Raw genomic sequence first — 24,920 nt, 5'->3', positions numbered from 1 at the left:
CAAATGTATATATTTTCAATGGTTATCATATTGTACATTCATTTTCATAGTCTGATTTTAAATTTAATATTTCATAAAACATTTTCCCATGTTTCAACAGTCTTCATAATTATTCTTTCAAAAGCCACATGGTAGGGCTTCCCTGGTGGCGCAGTGGTTAAGAATCCACCTGCCAATGCAGGGGACACGGGTTCGAGCCCTGGTCTGGGAAGATCCCACATGCCACGGAGCAACTAAGCCTGTGTGCCGCAACTACTGAGCCTGCACTCTAGAGCCCATGAGCCACAACTACTGAGCCTGTGTGCTGCAACTACTGAAGCCCGCGTGCCTAGAGCCTCTGCTCCACAACAAGAGAGGATGCTGCAATGAGAAGCCCGTGCACCACAACGAAGAGTAGCCCCTGTTTGCCGCAGCTAGTGAAAGCCCATGCGCAGTAACAAAGACTCAGTGCAGCCAAAATAAATAAATAAAAATAAATAAATAAAAATTTTAAAAGCCACATGGTATTCTATCATGTTGATGTCCTATAAATTCTCTTGTTGTTTGACCTTTGTTTCTACTTTTTTACTATTTAAGATTATGCTGTGATGAAAGTGTTTGTAGATGTAGCTCTTTTCTTCTCTTGAGTACTCCATAAAACACATTTACAAGATCAACATAGGGGCTTCCCTGGTAGCGCAGTGGTTGAGAGTCCGCCTGCCTATGCAGGGGACACGGGTTCGTGCCCCAGTCCGGGAAGATCCCACATGCCGCCGAGTGGCTGGGCCCGTGAGCCATGGCCGCTGGGCCTGCGCGTCCAGAGCCTGTGCTCCGCAACGGGAGAGGCCACAACAGTGAGAGGCCCGTGTACCGCAAAAAAAAAAAAAAAAAGATCAGCATAATTGGGCTAAAGATATAACTGTTAATAGTTTTGATACGTCAGTTGTCGAATTACTTTAAAAAAAGATTGTGTCAACATATGGTTTCTATAGTTGAACTCTTTAAGCCTTAATTTCTTAATCCATAAAATGGGAGCAATGGTAGTTCCTATCGCATAGAGCTGTGAGGACCAAATGCAATGAAACATGTGCTTAGCACTTAGTAAAAGCTTAACAAATACTAGACATCATTATTTATTTTCACTAGCAGTTTGAGTGTACTAGTTTTTCCACAACCTCATCAACATTGGATATTATCAATTTTCTTTGATATTATCAATTTTTTAAAAATTATTCTAAATAGTTGGTATAAAACTATACTGAAGGATGATTTCTGCTGCTCCTTCCCTTCCTGCCCCTTTCCCTCCTTATTCTCCTTCTCTTTCTTCTTCACCTTCAATTGGAGGTAGAGAGGGAGACCAAGGGGAGAGAGAAAGTAACCAGAAATTTTTAATAGACCCCTTAAGTTGAGACACACTGAATTTTTATGTGTAATCCTTGCTTCCTCAGACCACTGAACTAGAAAGGATGGCCAAAGGATATAGAAAATAACAGCTGTGATATTGAATCTAAGCCTTACCCAATTCATTCAATTCACTGGATTCATTGAATCTATTTATTGAATCCCTACTGTGTGCTATTCAATAGTGGGCACACCTGTGAAGACAGGCAAGGAGAGTCTCGGTTTTTGTCATTGAACCCAAGTCCATGTGCCCGAAGCACAGTGAGGACAAACAAACATTGGAATCTGGAGCAGAGGAAGGCTTATTGCACGGGCCAAGCAAGGAGAATGGGCGGCTCCTGCTCAAAAGACCTGAACTCCCCAATGGTTTTCAGGGAAGAGTTTTTAAAGGCATCTTTTGGGGTGATGGCTTCAGGGTGTATGACTTTCTTCCGATTGGTTGGTGGTGAGGTAACAGGGTGGTGTTCCAGGAATCTCAATCCTCAACCTTCTAGTTCCCACTAGTCGGGAGTCTCAGAAGGTAGTTACCATCCTTCACCTAGGTGGGGGCCTTAGTTCCTACAGAACTCAAAATTTCTGTCAGATTGTTATGTATATCCCATGAGAAGGAACTAGGACTCTGTTTTATCACTGAACTGTAATTTTTTAAAAATTTTATTGGCGTGTAGTTGATTAACAAAGTTGTGTTAGTTTCAGGTGTGCAGCAAAGTGATCGAACTATAACTTTTTGACTGCTTTTCCTTTGTTTCTGCATTCCCTCACTTCCTTAATTAGTATCTGCTTGAATCTGCTCTTTGTAACTCAGGGAAGGTCTGGGAGGCTGAAGCCTTTTTCTACAAACGAGAAACAGGGTACACGGAAAGGGTTTTGTACACGGGAGTGTCCTGCAGGGTCCTACTCAGTTTCGGTCCCGCCTTTTCTTTGGTACTCCTCAGTCTTCATGGACAAGAAAGGGAATAAAGGTTTGGATATGTTATTCATAAGCTTGGCAGAGGAACCAGGTTTAGGGGGACTTGGTTTCATTTTCATGGAGTTAAATGTGTGTGAGGCTGCAGATGAGGTGGGAAAACCATAAAATTTTGGATGGTGAATGGATGAAGAAAATAAACCAGTAATGTATCTGAAAGTGTGACGGAGGGCTACTTTAGATTGGGTGCAATGTTCCTGAGTGATATCTGAGCTGAGACCTGAGCTACAAGACCACTCCCCATTCCCATTAAGATCTAGAAGAATATTATAGACAGTTAACTGCTAGTACCAAGGCCCTAAAGAGAGTATGGGAACTCCATGACCTCGAGGAACAGAAGGCCAGAGTCCCAAGAAGGTGGCGGCCAGATAATGTAAGGTACGCCTTTTATGTAAGAAACTAGATTTTATGCTAAATACGGGGAACCAGCAGTGATTTATAAGCAGATTTATTTTAAAAGCTCTAGCTGCTCTGCGGTATGTGATTTGGAGGTGACGAAAGCGGAAGCCTGTGTGAGAACTGGAATTAAAATCCTAGCGTCCTGACTTCAAGGAAGTGTGAGTAGTTACTGAACAAGCTTGATATGCCAGGCTGTTCTAAACGCTGAGGATGAACACAGTTCTTGCTTCCGTGGGGCTCCACACTAGTGGACAGGGGTAGAAAACCGCACGTATGACGGTTCACATAGGTCTTAATTTCAAAGGCTGATATGGACCCTGAAGACTGCCTAGTCCAAGCCCCCTAGCCTGAGCGAGAATAATTTGTACTGCACTTCGTGTAGCCAAGTGAGTAGGATGTCCGTTGACCTTGAGCAATAAATGCCCAGTTTTTCCGCCCGGCTCAGCACCCAGGGAGAGCCAGGTGAACTAACAGCTGGCTGACATCCGGGTGGTCTGTACGGAAGGAGGCGCTGGCCACCCACGCAGCGCCCAGTTTGGCGCTGGAGGCGGAGAACTTCCGGGGGCGGGGCCTGGCGTCGGTCGGCTTTTCCTGCGCCTCCGCCGGAGACGAAACCCTCAGAGCAGGGACTAGGTTCGCCGTAACCCCGCGCTCCCGACTTCTGCTTCCGGGTCGGAGCCATGGCGGTGGCAAATTCAAGCCCTGTCAATCCCGTGGTGTTTTTTGATGTCAGCATTGGCGGCCAGGTGAGGTCCTGGCAGCCACCCAGCCCACCGCCGAAGGGAAAGTGCACGGAGTCTGACAGGCAGATTTCATCCCTTCCCCAGGGGTAACGGACTCGGAAAGCCAGAAAGTGAAATTGGACCAGAACCTACCGACCTGCGGGGCGGGGTTGGGGAGGAAGGGAGAGAGAGGGGGAGTCTTGCCCGTCGTGGCGCCCCGCTTGCGGAGGGACTGGGTGGAAAGCTAGCGTAGGCTATGGAGGCGGAAGTGGGAGAGACCAAGCGGCATGTGGGAGGGAGGGTTCCCTGCTCGGGAGGCCTTCACGGGCTTGGACTGGGCTTTCTGACCGTCTCCTGTCGGTTGCAGGAAGTTGGCCGCATGAAGATCGAGCTCTTTGCAGACGTTGTGCCTAAGACGGCCGAGAATTTTAGGTAAGGAGATGTTCCGGCTTTGCTGGATTAACTAAACCAGAAGCTGGGCCACAGTCTGTGGAATCGTCTGCCTGCCTCTGTCCGTCCACTCACTGCCCTTGAGATCTAATTCCTTTGGGTATCGCTCTGAATAGTCTTGACTGTTCCCGTGTCAATTTATGTTGGTAATCTGTATGCCTGAGTGTCTGGACATCTGACTAGCCTGTAGGTGGGCTTGCTAGCGCCGATGCCTGTGCCCTCCCCTCCGAGGTTAGGAGCGCTCACAGCTGTGATGCCATGGTGACTGAATCATTCACTCTTTTCCCTTTCAGGCAGTTCTGCACTGGAGAATTCAGGTCAGTCTCAGACGTGGTTGAGTTCTCTGCTTTCTCCTGAGGGGTGTCCTGGGGCTGCAGTGAAGGTATTGGGGAACCACCGGCAGGCCTTGAATGATTGCTGGTGGCAGTAATAGAAGGTAATCCCCCACGGGTCTATCCTCTGTTCATTTGTCTTCTTTACCTCTCTTCTCTGACCATCTTTAGGAGTCTCTTTGGTTCAGGTGTGTGGTAAACTGGAAAGGCCTATGACTACCTGTCATCATTCCAAGTCTCTTTCTTTTTGGTTATAGAAAAGATGGGGTTCCAATAGGATACAAAGGGAGCACCTTCCACAGGTAAGGCCTTTGGCAAGCCATACTGGGGGGCTTTTAGGAAAACAAAACGGAGGATAATTCTTAGATCTTGAGAAGGGATGTTTTTATGAACTCAGCAACTGATTTGAAGACGTATTAAAAGCCAAAGTGATAAACATTATATTTTGAAATCAGTGTTATCCTAAACTGCAGAATCTTCTCACAGGATGCTTTGTTCTCTGTTTCAGGGTCATAAAAGATTTCATGATTCAGGGTGGAGATTTTGTTAATGTAAGTATTGTTCCTAGCCTATTAAGGACTTATAGGTTTGGTTTTTTGTTGTTATTGCAGCTGCTGCTGTTTTTACTTCAGGGACCCAGTCTAAAGGCTTGAGAACAATGGCCAAGTTTGATGGGGGAGAGGGTGGGGATGGGAATGTCCTTCGATGGCTACTACTCACTGCATCACTAGATGACAGATATCAGCACTTTGAGTCACTGACTTCCAAATCTCAGCCTTTTAGGACCAGAAAGTGAACTTTCCCAGCATACCAGTAGATGATCCATGACAGACCCAAATTAATTGGCCACATAGAATTTAGCTAGAAATCGGATGTAATTTGTTTTTTCTAAATGGTTGTTAAGTCCCTTTCCAGTGAGCTAAATGCTTATGCCCCATTTTCCTGTCCACTTCTGGAAAGCTGAGTTTTGTTTTTAATCAGAAGTTCATTAGTGGGAAAGGAATCAGAGCAAGAGAGTTCTGGAAGGATGTTTTCCCTAGTCACTGGGAGAGCCCAATGAACTAATCCTTCACTGCTAAGCATGACTTTATTGTGACGAGACTGTATATATCCCCATAGCAAGCGTCCTCCGCTTCCTCCAACCTTGGAAGGTGCTGAATAAACTACATTTACGCTTTCTTAAGCCCACTGTTCTCCTTACCCACCCACTTCTGTGCATGATCTTTCTTGTTAATACCATTTGGTTAGTCATGATGCTGTTTTCATAGATTTGGGAGACATTCTTTCTCCTTTATATGTAAATTTAGTTTGACTCTCAGGAGTTTTTTAAGATCTCTCTTTCCTATCTAGGTAAGTTTACAAAGTGGCAAATTTGGGGCTGAATCAAAAACAGATATGTTTTATTTTATCTGTTTGATGTCGCAAAACTGAGAGATTTTAACCGAAAAATTTTCTCTTTAACATATGGAAAGTAGGGGTACATGAGGCCTGTGTTTCTCATGCAGCAACAGTTGGTTGGAGTCAAGTAACTGCTCCCTTTAGCACGGTGTGTCCTTATTATTAAACCATTTGCTTCCCTTATTTATGTCATCTGCCCCTGTAGGCATTTAAGTTTGCAACACCTGGTCACAACTGATCATAGTAGGGCTTGGGGTGACCATATACTTTTTTATTGGCTGGTAAGAGGGCTGAGAAGCTATTCTCTACCTTCTTTCCTTTCTTCCCATAGGCTCCTATATTGCCATATTGTCTTAGCAGGGACAGGACCAACTTCTTACGGGTCATTGCCAGAATCTTTGCCAGGCACATTTGATCACTAACTGATAGCCCCAGGGTTAGATAGCAGTTGGTCAGCCAGAAGGCTGAGCCTCAGAGAGAAGCAATTACTCAGAGCTACCCTTAGGGTAGAAAAAATGGAATGAGCAAGAGGCAGAAGAAGCAGGATTTGAGACCTTCTAAAGTTGGACCAAGAATATTTGTTTGTTTTAATAATATTTGTTTTTGGTTTTTTTCTGATTGCAAAAGAAAAGTACAGAAATGAAAATAAATCATCTCTCAAGGAATCTCGCCTCCCAAGGAATATACTCTTGGCATTTTAGTTTTAGCTGCCTGTCTTATCATTGCATATATATGTGTGTCAAATATTATTTTTAACAGACTTAAGATCATATGTGTGTTTTAACTTTTTTGTGCTTGATAATTGTCTGCATTTTCCCTTGTCATTGTCTTCTTCCAAAACAGTCTTTCTAATAGTTACCTAATATTCCGTTATGAACAGACAATGAATCTATTTGATCAGCCCACTGTTATTGAAGATTTAAGTTGCTTTCTCTTGTTTGCCCTACAAATTAATTTTGTCATTTTCCCTACTGTGGCTTCTGGAGTGCAGTAGATAGTATGATTATATAGAGAATGATGTGGTTAACTGTTCTGTTCTCTAGGTTTATTGGGAAATTGGAAATAAACGTGTTTTCTTTCTGTATGTATGTATGTATATATTTATGTGGAGTTAAAGGTATAATAGCTTACATTTACATAGTGCTGTATGGATCGCAAAAGACTTTTCTCATAGACACTAATTGGATCTTTATGGCAATGGTATAAGGAGTAAGTAGGTGATTGCATCCTCACTTGATAGTTGAGGAAACTGGGGCTCAGAGATAGGAAGTGACTTCCCCAGCGCAATAATGATAGATCTGAAACTCAAATCCAGTCTTTCCACTATACAGAGCTTGGTTTTATTGATAATTTTTTAAAATAAATTTATTATTTATTTATTGGGCGCGTTGGGTCTTCGTTGCTGCACGCGGGCTTTCTCTGGTTGCAGCGAGCAGGGGCTACTCTTCGTTGTGGTGCGCGGGTTTCTCACTGCGGTGCCTTCTCTTGTTGCGGAGCACGGGCTCTAGGCGCACGGGCTTCAGTAGTTGTGGCACGCGAGCTCAGTAGTTGTGGCCCACGGGTTCTAGAGCGCAGGCTCAGTAGTTGTGGCGCATGGGCTGAGTTGCTCCACAGCATGTGGGATCTTCCTGGACCAGGGCTCGAACCCATGTCCCCTGCACTGACAGGTGGATTCTTAACCATTGCATTACCAGGAAAGTCCCAATAATTTTTAGTCAAATAACGATTTGAATTTGAGAGTTTTCTTTTCTTCCTTGGCTTATGTTAATTCCCTTTAGTAGGCTTTGCTCCAGTAAGGGCCCCTCGATTCTACACTAGGTCAGTGTTTCCACATTCCATCATGTACCCAGTATATATATATATATATATATATATATATATATTTTTTTTTTTTACTGCTTTGGGTCTTCATTGCTCTGTGCGGGCTTTCTCTAGCTGAGGCTAGCAGGGGCTACTCTCCTCTAGTTGTGGTGAGCAGGGGCTACTCTTCATTGCGGTGTGTGGCCTTCTCATAGCAGTGACTTCTCTTGTCACGGAGCATGGGCTCTAGGTGCGCAGGCTTCAGTAGTTGTGACGCGTGGGCTCAGTAGCTGTGGCTCACGGGCTCTAGAGCACAGGCTCAATTGTGGCGCACAGGCTTAGTTGCTCTGTGGCATGTGGGATCTTCCCGGACCAGGGCTTGAACCCGTGTCCCCTGCATTGGCAGACTGATTCTTAACCACTGTGCCACGAGGGAAGTCCTAATATTCTTTTTCTTTACTAACTGGCTGGGAGAGATTGGTCTTTTGGCACTCTCTCGATATTACCTTTAAACCCCAGAGATTCTATTTAAGGTACTGCAAATATGGCCTTGGTCAAGTTGCTTTATTACCCTGACTTAGGTTTGCTCACATGAAAAATGGGGAAGATGATAATGCTTATTCCACAGAGTTACTGGAAGAGCAAAGAGATGACACAAATAGAGCTAGTTTAAGCATAGATTGGGGATTTATGACAAGGTGTTTCCTGGAACCCAGAGGAAGAAATAGATCTAGGAACTAGAGAGCCACAGAACCAATGAGTCCCTTCTCTCTGTTTCTCTAGCACTCTCTACACATGTGTTGCATTCTCTTTCTCTTCTCCAGTCCACCTTGAAGAAGATAGTTATCTCCAGCTTCCAGGTTTACATGATACAAGTTCAACCTCAAGAGAGCAGCTATTCTACTTCATGTTTCCCAGAGAAGGAGCTCTAGTTGGCCCTGCATGAGTTAGGCATCCTCCCCTGGACCTCCCCTGACTTCAACTTTGACCAGGAGGGTGGTATCCTGTTGTATAGATTACACTTCCAAGAGCCCACCCACCTGCATAGTTGGGGGAGTGGAGCCATAGACAGTTAAATAGATTCTCTTAGATGACTGCAGGCATGAGAGTCTTTGGGAAGGGCATCGATGCATCGATTATGTATGTGATCACTGTACTGCTGTCCTGTGCTTTGCTTGTGTCTTAGCCTGTCTTTACCTTTCTAGGGGTCCAGCTGTGACCTGTTGTTCTTTCCCAGCCCGTGAGATGCCCTGGCCAGGTTGTGGGCTGCACGTCCCTTGGATGGGGCTTGCTTTGATTGCAAGATAGGGTCAAAGAGGTGTGGCTCCCGAAGTGACCTGCAAGAGTAAAAGGACATTAAAGCAGTGAGGCTTGGGGTGCAGCAACTGCTTCCTCTGGGCTCTAGGGGCCAGTGCTCACAAGTGGCTAACACTTCCCTTCTCTCTGCTCAGGGGGATGGTACTGGAGTCGCCAGTATCTACCGGGGGCCATTTGCAGATGAAAATTTTAAGCTTAGACACTCAGCTCCAGGCTTGCTTTCCATGGTAAGTTGGGACCAGTCAAGGTTTTGGGCTAGATTTATAGCCAGCTGACTTCTGGGTCACTCTTGAGGCCCAGTGCTGTTTCTTGGGATGGAAGCAAATGCTTTCCTTCCCTTGCTTGACCCAGGATTCACCTCTGTACTGCCCACCTCCTTCCTCAATCTGGTTTGATTTTGTTGGGCTGGATCCTCTAGCAGGCTGGGGAGCCAAAATTGAACTCTGATGTGTGTTTTCTTACTTTGTTTGAGCCAGAACGTGTGGTTGGGCACTCAGCCTTGCTGCTTAGAATGTGCTTTCAAGACCCAGTGTTCACGCCCCTATCACACCACTCACCAGAACTCGCACAGCACCCATTCCTTTACACTGCCTTCTGGCTGGTCATCCCTTTCAGCTCACTCACCACTCCTCCTTCCCCATCCCAGTACCCTTCCTTCCCATTTATAACCCCACTCACCCATCTCATTCCCCTTTCACCGTCCCCCTGCCCACCTCCTTCAGCCCCTCATCTACACACCCCCACTCGCTCCCCCCTTCACTTGCCCTTATTCACCCCTCACTCCTCATTTCCCCTTCCCCCTCCCACCTTGCTTCTCTTTCACTCTTCAAGCCTCTCCCTCCCTCCTGTCATCATCCATTTCCTTCTGTCAGTGTGCCAAGTCTCACTCCCCCAGACACAATATTTACATGCACACATTCTCTGTCCTGCTTGCCCACTCTTCCATCTACTCAGCCATTCATCAAATAAAGATTGTTGACATACACTGTTTCAGGCCTCATGGTAAGACATGAGGATACAGGCCTGATCCCTGGCCTTGTGACATTTAACATCTAGTGGGGGAATCGCACATGCAGAATGATGGGTCCAGTATAGTATAATTCATGCCATCAGTGTAATAAGGGGAGGGTACCTCAGTGTATGTAAAAGTACTGTGAGGGCCCCAAGGAATGAGAGTAATTGCTGCAAGGATCCAAAGAAGTTCTCTACCAGCTGGCATTTCAAGTCAAGCAAACTGCCTAGACGAAAGATGTGTGACCATGAAATAGCAGGGTGGCATGGGCAAGGGACAGAAAGTGAGGAAAGTGATGTGAATGGGGAAGGGAATGACTAGTAGAGACCACCGGAGAGGCAGGTGGGTGTAGGGCTTTAAACGACAGAATAAGGATGAGGTATGTGGACCTTATTTTATAGGATATGGAGAGCCATGCACTTTTTTGAGCAGGGCTGATCAACTTGGTGTTTTAAAACAAAGACCCTGGCTGCAGTGTGAATGGAAGACAGGAGTGGAGAGGGTAGGGCAGAGAAGCCAGTTAGGAGGCTGCCATAATAATTGGGTGAGCCTAGCATAGCAAAGAGTGTACAAGTCTCTTTTAGGAAAGTGAGGCTGGGCAAGCATGGGTAAAGTGTGCAGAAGTGGCTTAAGTGGGCTTGGATCATCGCCGTGAGGACTGCATGCCACTATGTTAGCATCTGGGGAGGAGTCAGAAAATGGAAGGAAGCCTTGGTCTCTGCTCCCTTCAGGCTGACACTAGTTAAGTTGTGCTGTCACACATCTTGTAGCATAATTGTTTTTGCTTCCATCCTCCACTAAATAATGCGTTCCTCAAGGGCAGGGACTGAGTCTCATTGATCTCCAAGCCTTAATACCTGATATAGCAAGGTGCTGAGCAGATACTGATGAATGACTGAAAGATAATCAGAATAAAGGCTAATGTTGAGCACATACTCAACAACACTTTATTTGCATTAATTCATTTTACTTCTCTCGTTATTCCTTTGAGCTAGGTACAAATGAGGAGACCGAGGCACAGAGAGGTTATGTGGCTAAACTAGATCCCAGTCAGTGATGGAGCTGGGATTCAAGCTCAGTCGTCTGGCTCCAGAGCTTATTCCCTAAACCAGTAAGCTATCCTTCCTGGAAGAATGGATAAGTGAGTGGCTAAGGGCAGAGAGTTCCCTGAGCTAAAAACACATGTTGTCTGACTGTTTTCCTGTCTGCTTGCTAGTAAATGTTTATACATTGAGCAGCAAGATAGATACATAGATAGATAGAAGAAACAGAAAGAAGGGAGGGAGGAAGGAGGGAAGAATTGGGACCACTGAGGAGTGGTCAGTTCCACTCCTCAGGGCAATTCCAGAGTGTAGGTCTATTCTGACTGGCTCAGGCTGTCCCTTGCTTTCATATGTGAGATGTTCCTGCATACATGTCCAAAAACCCCAAACAGCCTTGTCTCGCATGGGGAATTTCTAAAGTATGATGTGACATCCCTAACTAGAGCTTACCCCTAGACAATGTCTTTAATGTATTTCATATACATTTTTATTCCTTCAGTGTTGAACACAGACTCAACCAATTTCATTCCATTAAGCATCCAGTTAAGGCTAGTGACCTATCTAATGATTTCCAGTGTTGCCTCTGTATTATTACTTTGATGAGACCTGTGCTCTTAATAGTACTAGTTCTTTCAGTTTTCCATTTTCCATTAATTTTTTTCCAAAATAATGTAAATATGCATTGGAATACTCACATAGTTACACAGACATTGTGGTAAGGCAGTGCTGCTGAAACGTGATGTGGGTTTGCTGATTGCTTTGCGTTGTAATTATAGACTGTTCTTTTATAATGTATTGTGAAATATAATGATATAAAGACAATTTCAAGGGAGAAAAAGGGAAGGGATATGGCTGAAGAATTTGAGATTCTTGATTTAAAAAACTTTTACCGGTAAAATTCAATAATAAAGGATTTGGGGTGTAGCTGTAAAAAGCAAATGTCATTGATTAAATGTAGTCTTTTTTTCTAGCATAGCACTAGCATAGCAGCTTCTTGCCCCTTAAATTTTCTTATTACCATTGTTAAGGGACAGTACAGAGTCATTCAGACAGAGTAGCTTATGGCACAGGCAACAGGCTTTTTCTCAGCTGGTACCTAATTTGTAAGTGTAATCCAGTTATTACTGGTTTTGGAATAAATACAGCAAATCTGGTTCTATAATCAATTGTTCCCATTATAAAAATTCACACTGTAGGAGGGCAGAAATTGTGTATTCTCTTCCTCTCTGTATTCTGTTCCTCTCTGTATCCTTGGGTCCTAGCTCACAGTAGATGCTCAGTCAGGTTTGCTGAAAGAAAGCATGGAGGACTCAGGGCTACAGGCTCTTTTGGGGAGTTTTGTCCTTTGGCTAACATGGCCAGGAAAACTCACTGGAAATATATTTGGTTTCCATCAGGCAAACAGTGGTCCCAGTACCAATGGCTGCCAGTTTTTCATCACCTGCTCTAAGTGTGATTGGCTAGATGGGAAGCACGTGGTGTTTGGTGAGTCCTACTCCTGTCCTAGTCCAAGCCCAATTCACCCAGAGTGGAACTTCCTATGGAACTGGTCCCCTGACTCTTGTACCAAGAGTGCTCATCAGGTGTAACTGCCCTGGGTAGTAGTAGGAAAGGTGGAAGCCATGGGAGGTGGGGAGGATTTGTGGTTAGAGAGCTAGAGGGGAGGACAAAGGGGCCATCTGATGTAGTGAGTAACCACCTGGGCAATAGGTGTGTCTGAGGGGGGATGGTAGCACTTAAGAAATACCACACAGAGGCAGCATGGTATAGTGGAGCTTTGCAATTGCTCAGACCTAGTTTTGAGCCCTAATTCTGCTACTTACCACCTGTGACCTTGGGCAACATTTCACTTCCACTGAATATTAATTTTCTGATGTTAGTCTGAGGATCAAATGAGATAATGGCTGAGAATGGGCCTTGGAGGCTGGAAAGTACTGTGCAAACGAGAGTAATAAAGTCCAGCTCATACTCTTTCTACAGGAAAAATCATTGATGGACTTCTGGTGATGAGAAAGATTGAGGTGAGTCCTGTTTTGATCTCCTCTTTCTCAGCCATTCTGACCTAGTACTACCTCACTAGTGTTGAGGCGCGGGAGAACCGTGAGTGGGCTCTGGTTAGGCCCAGGCTTCACTCCTCCAGCTTCAGGGAGGAGGAGAGGGAGGAGAGATCATGTACCTCCCAAGGGTTCTGGGCCCTCAGCCTCTCCGGTGCGGTGCCTACTGAGCTTTGGCCTCTGCTGTCTCCTCCATCTAGTTGAGAAAATCCTCTTCAGCATTTTACTCAAGGTCCTTCATGATCGGGTCTCTGCCTCCCTCTCCACGACCCCTTCTGCTACTGCCACTTCCGCATTCCAGTCCCGTCAGGCTACGAGCCCTCCTCTAAACACGCATACATGTCCCTGCCTCTTGCTCCTTCCTGCCCTCGAGTCTTTGCTCAGGCTGTTTCCTCTACCGAGGTGTTCTCCCTTCTTTTCCTCCTGGTGGGATCCCATCCATCCTTCTGGGCCCAGCTCAGATATCCCCTGTTCTGTGAATCCTTCCCTGGCCTGTGCAAGCAGCAGTTTAGTTGCTTCCTCACCCTGTATACAACTCTCTCTTATGACTTACTACATTGTTACATGTCATGGGTTTGATGTTTTCTAAATGTTGTACATTTTCTCTTTGATATGTATTATATTCTTCCCCTGTCTGCTAGGCTACAGACTGTTGTCAGATCAGCCTGTAAGCTCTGAGTCCTTAGCCTAGGGGCCTGCAGGCATCAGTAAGTGTGTGGCGGGGGAGTGTCTGAGTGGAGGAGTCACCACTGTGCTTTCTCTCCTAGAATGTTCCCACAGGCCCCAACAATAAACCCAAGCTGCCTGTGGTGATCTCACAGTGTGGAGAGATGTAGTCCAGAGGAAGACTGAATCAGGTAAGTGTGTCTTTCTTGAGCAGGAGTCAGGACCCCAGAGAAGGCAGCTGGTCTAGTGGAAAGCACTTTAGACCTGAAGACACGGGATTGAGTCCATTTCCCCTCTGCGTGCCCTGGGAGAAGTCAATTCCCTTTCTTGAGCCTGTTTTCTCATCTGCCAAATGGTGATAATACGTATCTCCTCGGGTCACCATAAGCATCACAAGAGAAAGGGTTGGTAGGACACTTTACTTTTCTAACACTTTATAGTTTACAAAGTATCAACCTGAAAACCATCAGGCACTTTCTGACAGCACTCTTAGACTCTAGTTCCATTTAGTAGTCCCTCTATGAAGACCTGGCTCCATCCCTGGGTCATTCCCTTCTGGGACCAGCCTGGGCAGCCAGGAGACACCCCTATCATGCCTCTCGTCAGAACCGACGCTGCGGTTCCAGCCCCTGACTTCGTATTTGCCAGCCTCATAGGTGAATGTGACACATTTCTCAGCCTACATAGACTCACTTCCTACCCGGTCTTGTCACTCACTGCCTGCTCTGTGCTGGGCACCATTCTGAGCATGGGGATGGGGGAAAGAATTGAAAGATGCCTCCACCCTTTAGGAGCTTATGGAGAATAAAACACATTCTCAGAGGTGATCACTAGTAATATGAGTGATGTTGTTAAGGATTAATAAGAGTTCAAGAAAGAAATTGATCACTTCCAGCTGGGTAAAGGATGGTAGTGCTTTGCCTTTCTTTTCTTTTTTTCTTTAATTTTCAAACCTGCAGAAAAGTTGGAGGAGTAGTACATTGAACACCTATCTACCTTTCACCTAGATTCACCAATGTTTAACATTCTTGTTTTATCATTTTACTTTGACATTTGTTTGTTTCCCTTCTTCCCTCTCCTCCCATTTCCATTCCTCTCCTGCTCTTCTTCCTTCTTTCCTTCCTTTCCCTTTCTTCATTTCTTTTCCATCTGGAAGTTGAGGACTTCTTGACACTTTACCTCAGAATACTTCAGCAAGTGACTCCTAAAAATAAGAGCGTCCTGCATAATCACAATAGTATTGTCTAATATACATGCTTAAACTTCCTCAGTTGTCCACAAAGTAACTTTTTTTAGCTCTAAAACAAGAAATCCATTCCAGGTTCACATATTTCATTTGATTATTTATTTTTAGTTATGAAAGCAACATCATCTCCTGAAATGTATGAAAATTTTCCCAGAAAACAGTTAAGGCCCTCCCCTTAACAGCTCACCCCCAGCCACATCCCCATCCCACTGCTCTCCTCAGAGGTAACTTGTTCATCAGTTTGATGTATGTCCATAGGGCCTTTTCTTTGCCCATCTAATTTTGAGAGGTTTTGTTTTTCCTAAATGGCATCATACTGTTTGTTCATCACTTTATTTCCATTTGATCTTATGTCTAGAAGAGTTTTCCTCCTCCATTCATGTAAAACTCTGTTGTATTTAAACAAAACAAAACTGATATAATATGCTATAAGATGTTTGTAGCAAATATTTTATTTTACCTTTCTCTTAATGATTTGAATAATTATACATTCTGAGTCTTAGTTCTTTACATGTTTTGACCATTTTGTCTAGAATATATTTTAAGAAAAAACTGGCAGTGGGTTTAACTTTGGCGATATCCTTTCTCAAATGGAAGCTCTAAATTTTGATGAGATCAAAATTTTTAATCTTTTCCCTTGTGTTGTGTTTTATCTTGTTTAAGAAGGTCCTTACTACAATCATAATGCCTTCTGTATTTTTTCTAATGTTTCTATAGTTTTATTTGTATACTTGCAAAATTATCTAGAATTTATTTTTCTGGACTCTGCCTTTTTTTCAAATGGAGATCTAGTCAAATACCAGACCATCTTAATGACTGTGTATACCTCCATCTGTGACTTACTTTGTGTTCACAGCATCTGGCACTTACAGGCATTCAGTTAAAATTTATTACATGAGTTAATAGAGAGGGAGAATGTCAGGCATTTTAGGCAGGGAACTGGTGTGAGCAAATGCCAGGGCAGGAATGCACAAGTGTGTGCTGGAAGCTCACGTGGACTCTCTTGTTCAGCCAAGTGCTCCCTTCTCAGGCCTAGTTGACACTCTGAGCTTTCTTTCCTGCCAGTACTAAGGGCCCCAGGCTCAACGTGCTTTCCCCCTGCCCTTGCTGCTGGCCATTACCTCTCCTACTCGTTTCTTGGCTGAACTAAAGTTGAGCTCACAAGTCCTTTTCCTTCCAAAGAGTGACCACTGATCACCACCAGAGGACAGAAGATTACAAAAACAATAAAATTTAGAAATCCTTTTATGTTTAGGGCCTTTTCTCTATTTTTCTGAGACCCTTACAGAAAGTTACTGGAAATACATGTTAGGAGTTTGTTTTCTGAGGGTGGGCGATCATCAGCCCTCCTCTCCTCACCCGCTATTAGCAAAGGTCACGTAAACATTTGCCCCCATAAGCCCTTCCTTTTAGCCTACAACCCCAAGCAGAACAAATGCCATGGAGGACATTTGATGCTCCAGAGGCCCTCTAGACCAGAACTTTCCAGTAGGCATTCCTTTCTGTGGTGGTGGAAATGTTCTGTATCTGTGCTGTCCATTATGGTAGCTTCCAGCTACATGTGACCGTTGAGCACTGGAAAAATGTGACTGGTGTGACTGAGGGACTGAATTTTTACTTTTATTTAATTTTAGTTAAATTTAAAGAGCCACATGTGGCACCTCCAATTTAGTCTTCTAACCTTGACCTGCTCAGAATTAAATCTTTCATAGCTTATATTTAGAGACAATACAGTAAAAGCAGTTATATCACTTATTGAATATTTCTTGTGCTCAAATTCTGAGCTAAGAACCTTACTTTAATTATCTCATTTAACTTTACCAAGTTAAATGGCTTCCCCGGTGGCGCAGTGGTTGAGAGTCTGCCTGCCGATGCAAGGGACACAGGTTCATGCCCCAGTCCAGGAAGATCCCACATGCCGCAAAAAACAAACAAACAAACAAAAAAACTCATAGGTTTTAAGGTGTTAGGGAATCTAGGTGGCAGTCTGACCTTAAGGCATTCCACAGATGGGTTCCCCACTTTGGGTTTTTGAGTAATGGATTTGGGAGAAAGTAAGGAAAGTAAGTAAAAGATTTGGGAGTATGGTATCATTTCATCATGTTTCTTCCCAGCTGTGAAGTTACAAGCATCTCTGATTTCTAAAGGAGTATTTCAGATCCCTCAGGTTGTTTGAGGGCAGAATAATGCTTGACAGCCAGTGTAGATGATGTTTTTAAGTCCTACTAGGCAGTATTTCTCAAACTTTAATGTGCATATGAATCACCAGGAGATCTTGTTAAGGTGCTGGTTCTGATTCAGTGGGTCTGAATGCAACTTAAGATTTTGCATTTCTAACCAGCTCTCAGGTGATGCTGATGCTGACTTGGAGTGGCAAGGCTACAGGGGAATAACAGTCTGTCTTTTAATTGAGAACCTACCATATTCCAATCAGAAAAGACCCAGGAGGAGATAATCCCTTGGTGGCATTGGTCCAGCAGGAATCTACTGCATTCAGATCAAGAGATCACCTAATCATGCATTTAAGGCCTGTGCCTAGTCACTGGAAATAGAAGATAGGAAGGAGACAGAAGAAGATAGGTGAAGTCACTTGATCAACTGTGCCTCCCTGTGAAGAACTTCCTTCCACAACTTCTTTTGTGCTTTACCTTAGGTCCTGACTTTGGTTTTAGTGAAAATGAAGTTTTCTGTATAACTCTAGGTATAGTAACCTCGGTTTTATCTCAGTGGGTCCTGTGAAAGCTTTTTACCTTGAATTTGATTAGGTATACATAAACGAGCTTCGGGCCTCAGGATTCTCCTACCCAGTCTGAACTGGGTTCTTGGCTACTTACAACTGCATGGGGGGGCGGGTGGGGGGTGGGGCGCGGAACCTCTGTTTTGAAAACCTGAGAGTCTCTTGGAAAAGAGAGTGGCTGTGAGCTCTGACAGCCCTGCTAATCTCCCTGTGATCCCCAGGCCTGGTACTATCAAGCAGCAGAGATCTTTCTTTAGTTCATTGTTTCCTAAATTTCCCTGAAGATGAGAATTACGTAGGGGCACTTGCTAAACCTACTAATTCCCAGATCCCCCCCTGAAGAGTTTGAGTGAATTTGAGGTAGGATCCAGGATGCTATGTTGCTTCAGATGCTTCTTATCAGAGAAATGTGGGTAACCCTGCTTTAGGTGGTGCTGGTTGAATGTTTTTTAACATTTGTCTCTTAGAAAAAAATATAATTATACAGCACCTAGTTTTACAGGTATTATAGCTTACAATGAGGTGTTATTCGAGTTCACATAGTGAGTAGGTTAAAAATTAATTGTAGCTGTGGATGGTGGATATGGTAAGAGCTGTGACACTGCTGTTGGAATGACTGAGGTTTAGGAAATACTGTCCCCCAATCTGGGATTTCCTGTAGATGTGATACATTCCTGTAGAGGAAGATTCTGAAAGACACATTGGTGGCACGTGGGCTGGTCTTTCATTAATTAAGATAGGTCCCACACTGCAGATGAGGCAACAAACTTGGAAAGCCCAGTTCCTGCCTTAAAGGAACTCACAGTCTCTTGGGGAAACTGACAATTACAGTACAGTAAAGCACTGAACTGGAGGTTTTAAGACGAAGGAAGGAAAGTGAATGCCTGTGTCTGCCTGGAGTGTTTGGGAAGACCGCAGAAGAGATGTTTCAGCTGAGTACATGAAAGAATGGAGTTTGTCAGGGTAGCTAAAACTGGGGAGGGCATTCCAGGCAGAGGGAATGGCATGAGCAAAGGCACCAAGCAGGAAACAGCAGGAAGTGTAAGGGAAACTGCAAATAATTCAATATAGCCAAAGCAGGAAGATAAGAAAAGCAAACTGTAAGAGGCGAGGCTAGAGGAGGCCAGGGCCAGCTGTGAGATCCAGTGCAGGCTGAGGTATTCATATGTTAACCTGGGGATGGGGGTGAGCTTCAGGCAGTGTGTACATCTTTCCCCCCTAGGGTGAGAGTCCATCATGCTCCTGAGATTCCAAAGGGTAGCCTGACCCTCCAAAAAGAACCAGGCCAGTAGGAGCCACTGAAGGATTTTGAGCAGGAGAACACGGTAATTGACTTTACTTATTCAGAAGATGATTCTAGCAGCAGTGTGGAGGATAGGCTAGAGGCCAGTGAGGTGTCCACTGCAGCAGTCCGGGCCAGAGCAGAGGTTCCACATGAAAATATGCGTCTAGGGAGCACCAGAGATGTGGCAGCAAATATTTGCATGCCTGCTGGGTGTGTAACACCGCTCCCTGCCCTGAAAGTCAGAAGCCCTGCCAGCTAAAAAGGGCGGGGAGGGGAGAATGGCTCCATTCCAGTCCCTCCAGTACAAAGGCGAAGCTCCCTGCCCTGTAACCAGGCCTTACACACAGAGGGATACATCACGTCCATGGAATACTATATAGCCTTAAAAAGAAAGAGGTAGATCTGTATCTGTTGGCAGATTTCTAAGGTAAATTAAGGGACAAAGTCAAGATGTAGTACATTATGTAAACATGATGCTATTTATTTTGAATTACTCTTTCAGAAATTACTGTAGTGATAGATAGCTGACTGGTAGTAATGGTTACCTCTGCAGAGTAGAGATAGCAAAGAGACTTTCTTTTCAGTTTATATTGTCCTGTATATTGAATTTTCTACACTGGGCATGTATTTTATAATAGAAATACATACTGTATATATGTATTTTAACTAATCCTAGTTCCTCCCAGCCCTTCCCAGAAGCATGTAGCTAACATCAGTTTGTGAATCATTCCCTGGTCCCCTCCTGGGTGCACCCACAGTACTTGGTTCATCTCTCTATTACAGCATTTAACACAGTGTATCATGAATATGTTGGTCTGGTTTTCTCTAGACTGAGAACTCCTTGAGGCAGGGACCATGCTGACTAACACAGTGCCTGGTCAGTGATAGAGCTTAGGTCCCGGAGCACCATGCAACTTACAAAGTGCATTTATACATTTTTGTACATTCTGCTTGAGGGCCCAGGGTTAAACTTCTGTCTGAGCCTGCGGTATGATGCCAGGACCCACTGTGCTCTGGAGGAAGAGGGGTGTGGTCATGTTTGGGGGGAGGGGAACAGTAGTAACTGAGTGTACTCACCCTGTTCTTTTAGGACAGCTAACTCCAAGGCCATAAACAGAGGGTGTGGAGTTTCCTTTCTTTATAACCCTGGGACCAATCAAGGAAAAGGATTGCTCTTTGTTCTGGAGCTCCACAGAGAGCCATCAAGGTCTGGCAGAAAGCACACAGACTTCGGAGCCAAGTAGACCAGGAAGCCCCATCAGTGTCAGGCCATTAAACTCCTAGGAGCCCTAGTTTTTCCCTCCACTTAATTATAAATAATATATACTACACAGAGTTGTGAAGGGTAAATAATAAAGGAGACAGTGTATTGGCCGTACATATTAGTTTCTTTCTTGGTTCTGTGTAACACACCTCTCAGCTCTGCTCTGGGGCACCAAAGGTCTGGCCTGTGGCAAGAATCAAAGTGGTCTGCTCTTTGGGGAAAGGAGGGTTCGGGGTGTAGAGGAGAGCTGCGAGTGTTTTCTCTCATGGACTGTCCCCTCCCCGTTCCTCTGAGCTGCTTCTCTCTTCCATCTCTCACAGACCCTCCACATCTGCCATTGCAGGCCTTCCCTTGCTCGGGGTGACGTTCTTGAGTAAGATAAGCTGGATTGGCCCCTGTGTTTGCTTCCCTGCCTGCTGCTGCCCCATTTGATCAAAAGACCTTGGAAGTATCACAGACTCAGAAGCCAAGATTTTGTGTTTAAGTTTTCAACTGTAAATAAAGTTGTTCTTTTTTTTTTTTGGTTTTTTTTTTTTTTTTAACCGTGTGTTGTGTTCTTTTTAAATGGTTGTAATGATAGCCCTGTTTCCTCACTCCTTAGCTCCAGCTAGGAGTACTGACTCTCCCCAGAGGCCAGCATGGGCCAGAGCCAGGCCCTCGATATGTAGAGTTGATGCCTCAGATTTACAAGCAGTCGTAGCAGTCCCCTCTTAGGTTCAAGCTGATCAGGCAAAGAAGGCAAAGCCCCAGGGCCTTATGTTTCCAGTAGGTTCATTTTGGTTAGTTCTAGAGCCTGTGGGTGAAGGGTCACTAGCTTGGGATATTTTTGGATGGGAGACCATTTGGTAGAACGTGTCTTGATCATGATGAAGTGGAAATCATTTATTAATAGTTAAAAATCTTGGTTTGAATCCGAAGTCATTTTTTAAACAGCTGAGGTCTTGAGATGTTCACTTTCCCATTCAGAGCCTCAGTTTCCTCATCTGTAAAATGGGGATAATAATACTACTTCACAGCATTGTCGAAAGGGTCAAACAAGAGAATGGAGATGAGGATAACTTGTAGACAGTAACGTGCGTTGGAAAATTTTGTTTTGAAAGGAAATAAAAGGATAACAAAAACATAAAAGATAAAAAGATCCCATTGAGTGTAATGTTCAGGAGGTAAAGGGAGTCCCCTGGTATTCCTTTCATGAGGCAGTTTCTGTTATCCCATTCCTACTTTCTCCTGGCTCATGGCAGGGATGACTCATAACTACTAGCAGCAGGCTACTGCAGCAGCAGAGTAGCAGAGAGCTGAATTCTGTGATAAAATAGAACCAGGCTAAAAGTGCCATTTCAGTGTACTGGGGGACAAGAAAGGTGGTGAGATATTCAAGGGCCCTATAGTTTGGATATTTGCAACTGTCTAGCTAAGTAAACAGGATTCAGGGCACACGGGGAAGAAAGGGTTGTGATCTAGTGGAGGAGAAATCTTCAAGTAACTAAACGGAGTAGAATTATAAAGAGAGAGGAAGGAGGATGAGCAGCTGGGATCCTGAGCTGATGTTCTTATGATGGGCCATTCAGTTGAATTCAGTTACACTTGGCACCTGCATTCTTTGCCAGTTTCTGTAAAGCTGTAAAGATGAGTAAGATGTGGCCTATGTTTGTGACAGGGGATAGGCATGGTTTGGATTCAGTGTGGTGTTAGAATGTGAGCCCTTATGAGGACAAGAAAGTTGGTCGTTTTTGTTTTTCACTGCCGTCTCCAGCACCTAGTAGCCAGTAAGTGTTCAATAAATATTTGTTGTGTGAATGATAGTGGTATGTATAAGATGCTATGGGAGCAGAGTGGAAAGATTGGGGGTGAGAGGAAGAGGCAACATTTGAGGTAAGTATTGACACATTGGTTGGAATTAGCCAGGAGATAAGGGTGGGGAGGGCTTTCTAGGAAAAGGCAACTATGTTTTGGGGCCCAGAGTCTGTTAGAGATGGGGACAAGGTGAAAGTTTTGCAGAGGAGATTCTTGGAATGAAACCACTTGCCTTTCACATCACTTAAAGGTAGACACTGGAGCTGCAGTTACCACACTGGGCTCTCAGGGTGGCAAGGGGACTAGCATGGCTTGGGGAGCTCCCACCTTGGAACAGGAGATGGATTTTGACATGAACTGTTTCTCCTCCAGTGCTTCAGTACCATCTCTGCAGTGGCAGAGAGGGGGCTACAAGGAAACGAGTTTCTTAAATCACTCATCTTCATGTTCACTGAGCATGAAGAGAGACTTTAGTGAAGTAATTGGATGAGTAAGTAATGCTACTTCTAAGTAACATTTTAAAGACAAATATTACAGAATTTATATTTCTGCTTGAGAAGCCATCCCTTCAAAGCAGTTATATAAGGAAGGTTACTTATTCTCAGAGGTGCTGCTGCCATTATTCTAAGTGCCTTTGTAACTCCACTTTGGGGAAAAGCTCTCAAGCCTATGGGGCACACTTTTAAATTTCCTAAGTGTTGGCAGAATTGCCTTTGAGGAAATATTTTCTTTTTAACAGTCAAAAGTCACCTGGAGCTGGAACAGATGAACAGCAGCTCCGGGATCCACCTACTTCTCTCCCTTCACACTTGCTGCCACAGACCTTTTTCACCTGGATTACTGGTGCTGCTGCCCAGATGACCTCTCTGCTGCCAGTACCTTCTTCTCCAATCCATTTTCTACATCACATTATTCACTTGACACATTAATTAAGATATTGTGTGTCAGGGACTATGCTAGATGCCTCAGGAACTCATAGTCTGGCAGGGAAGATATAATGAGTGCAGTACGGTGTGTTAGGAGAGGGTCTCCTAACCTAGTAACATCTGAGGCAAGACCTAGAGGATGAAGAGTTAAGCAGGCAAAGGAGAAGGGAGAAAGGAAGAATGTTATAAGTAGAGGGAATAGTATGTGATAGCTCAAAGGAAGCAGTGGCTAAAAGGTCACCTGAAAGATTGGACAGGGAATGTGACAGAAGAGTGGGAAGTAAGTTTAGAGGTCATGCAGGGTCCTGCCAACCACATTAAGGAATCTGGACAATCCTGTGGGTGGTGTAGTCACTAAAAGATTTTAAGTAAGACAGTGTCGTGATCAGATGTATGTTTTCAAAAGAACACTGGATATTGTGATGGGGAATATTAGGGTAAGAAAGGTAGAGACACTGGCTAGGAGGCCACAGCAGTGCTGTAAGCCAGGGGTTGGCAGGCCAGGTGTCACTATTTTTCAGTGGTTCATGAGCGAAGAATAAGAATGATTTTTAAATGTTTAAATAGTTGGGGGAAAAAAGGTTAAATAGTTGAAAAATCTAAAGAATATTTTGTGACATAAAAATTGCATGAAATTCAAATTTCAGTGTCCATAAATTACATTTTTTTGGACCACAGATGCACTTGTTACTGATTGTCTGTGGTTACATTCAGGCTCTAAATTTGAGTAGTTGAGAATCTGGCCTGCACAGCTTAAAACACTACCTGGCCCCTATAGAAAAGGTGCCTACACCTGCTCTGAGCAATGGATGATGATGGCCTACACTAAAGTAGCAGCAGTAGGAAGGAAGAAACTCTGGATTGGCATTTAGAGATTTTTTTACGACTGATTCAGGGAGGCCTTTAAGGGGTGGAATTTACAGGCCTAGATGATACCGATGGGGTAAGAACTACTGCACTAGCCTCCTAGCTGGTCTCCCTACTTTCATTTTTGCCCCTCTGCAGCCCATTCACTATTCCCCAGCCATTAAAGAAAAAAAAAAGTGCCATTCCCTACTTTCAATTCTAAAATTACTCTTCTCACTATTGCCCTTAGGTTAAGTTTCAGATAAAATGTTCCTAATTTAACCCTGCCTACCTCTATAACCCAAATGTCTTCATTCTGGTCTTACTGGACTACTTTAGTTGTATTTGCCCCAGACCCCATCTCTTCTTGCCTCCTACGCCTTTGCATAAACCTCCATGTGCTTGGAGTCTGCACTAAACCTTCTCCCCACCGCCACTCCCAAAATGCTTTGTGCATTTGCAGCGCTGTAGTGTTGGGTGTGTTGCATGTTTAAATTTCTGCCTTTATCCCTAGACTGAATTTAAGAAGGCAGCAACTGGCGCACTTGTCCATACCCAGCAGATAGTAGACGCTTAATAAAGAACGAACTAAGGTGGACGACTTCATCTACATCATGCGGCAGCCTCAGTTACAAATCGTTTGTGAAACGTGCATAGTAATCCCTGTTTCACATGGCTGTTTTAAGAATAAAATGCACAAAAAATGCCTAGCGTGCTCAATAAACGTGAGGTGAAATTAAACCTGATTTGTGGCCAATACGAAAAGATATGAATACTCAAGACAGTCCTGTGCCTGGTATGATAGATCGGGAGGCAGGTCCCCACGGAGTACACCCCCGCCCTCCATATGCTGGGCAAGGGCTGCCTGATACCTTGCGTGGTCCCCCCAAGGTGACTGCTCCGCCGTAAGCCGACGCTCTTTGAATGCATACGTTTAAGTCCGTTCCAGAAACTCTCAGCTCTGCCGCGAGTACACGGCCATTGTAGAAAAGACGGCTCTATCTGCAGTCATGGTCTGAGGTCACAAGGACCATATTTGGAGCAGGGCGGGCGGGAGGCCTTCTCTCCATATGGAGCTAAGGTGTCATTGGGCCCCGGGTCAGGTCGGGTAATCCCGGCTCAAGCGTCTGGCCGTGCCTTTCCTTCGGCCAGGACACTGTCCTGGAATTCGGGCCCGCCCGGGTTGCCGCCTCGTGAAAGTCACGTTCTCTCTGCCCGTCCTCTCGAGTACTCTATGGTTTCCGTGGTGACTCTAATTCTAGTTCCGGTCTCTATGGCGGCG

At 44.6% G+C, this 24,920-nt stretch overlaps 1 protein-coding gene across 8 annotated transcripts; it reads left to right on the top strand.

The window, feature by feature from the left end:
* The first annotated feature begins 3,354 nt into the window (after nt 1–3,354).
* PPIH (peptidylprolyl isomerase H) lies at nt 3,355–24,351 on the top strand. 8 transcript variants are annotated; one of them, XR_009538971.1, is made up of 11 exons: nt 3,355–3,492; nt 3,836–3,900; nt 4,212–4,235; nt 4,508–4,552; nt 4,759–4,801; nt 8,900–8,992; nt 12,218–12,305; nt 12,801–12,841; nt 13,642–13,731; nt 18,746–18,848; nt 20,416–21,869. XR_009538971.1 is itself a non-coding variant. In XM_060140347.1 (10 exons), the coding sequence occupies exons 1-9, from the start codon at nt 3,427–3,429 to the stop codon at nt 13,708–13,710; spliced, it is 534 nt and encodes a 177-aa protein (XP_059996330.1). In that variant the 5' UTR covers nt 3,355–3,426; the 3' UTR covers nt 13,711–13,731; nt 24,153–24,351. The 8 variants fall into 8 exon arrangements, 6 of the variants coding, with proteins under 6 accessions (XP_059996330.1, XP_059996329.1, XP_059996328.1 ...); XR_009538970.1 differs by having other exon boundaries at nt 20,393–21,869; XM_060140347.1 differs by lacking the exons at nt 18,746–18,848; nt 20,416–21,869 and adding an exon at nt 24,153–24,351.
* The last annotated feature ends 569 nt before the right edge of the window (nt 24,352–24,920 follow it).

This window comes from Lagenorhynchus albirostris, chromosome 2 (genome assembly GCF_949774975.1).
Source record: "Lagenorhynchus albirostris chromosome 2, mLagAlb1.1, whole genome shotgun sequence".
In the NCBI taxonomy this organism is placed as follows: Eukaryota; Metazoa; Chordata; class Mammalia; order Artiodactyla; family Delphinidae; genus Lagenorhynchus; species Lagenorhynchus albirostris.
Note: the sequence above shows the minus strand (reverse complement) of the source record. Positions and strands in the feature narration are given on the sequence as shown.

Excerpts from the sequence above, each read along its gene's own strand:
- PPIH (XM_060140347.1), top strand. The coding sequence starts at position 3,427 with ATGGCGGTGGCAAATTCAAGCCCTGTCAATCCCGTGGTGTTTTTTGAT. Across the intron at positions 4,802-8,899 it reads AGGGTGGAGATTTTGTTAAT|GGGGATGGTACTGGAGTCGC; the intron begins GTAAGTATTGTT and ends CTCTCTGCTCAG. Across the intron at positions 8,993-12,217 it reads CTCCAGGCTTGCTTTCCATG|GCAAACAGTGGTCCCAGTAC; the intron begins GTAAGTTGGGAC and ends GGTTTCCATCAG.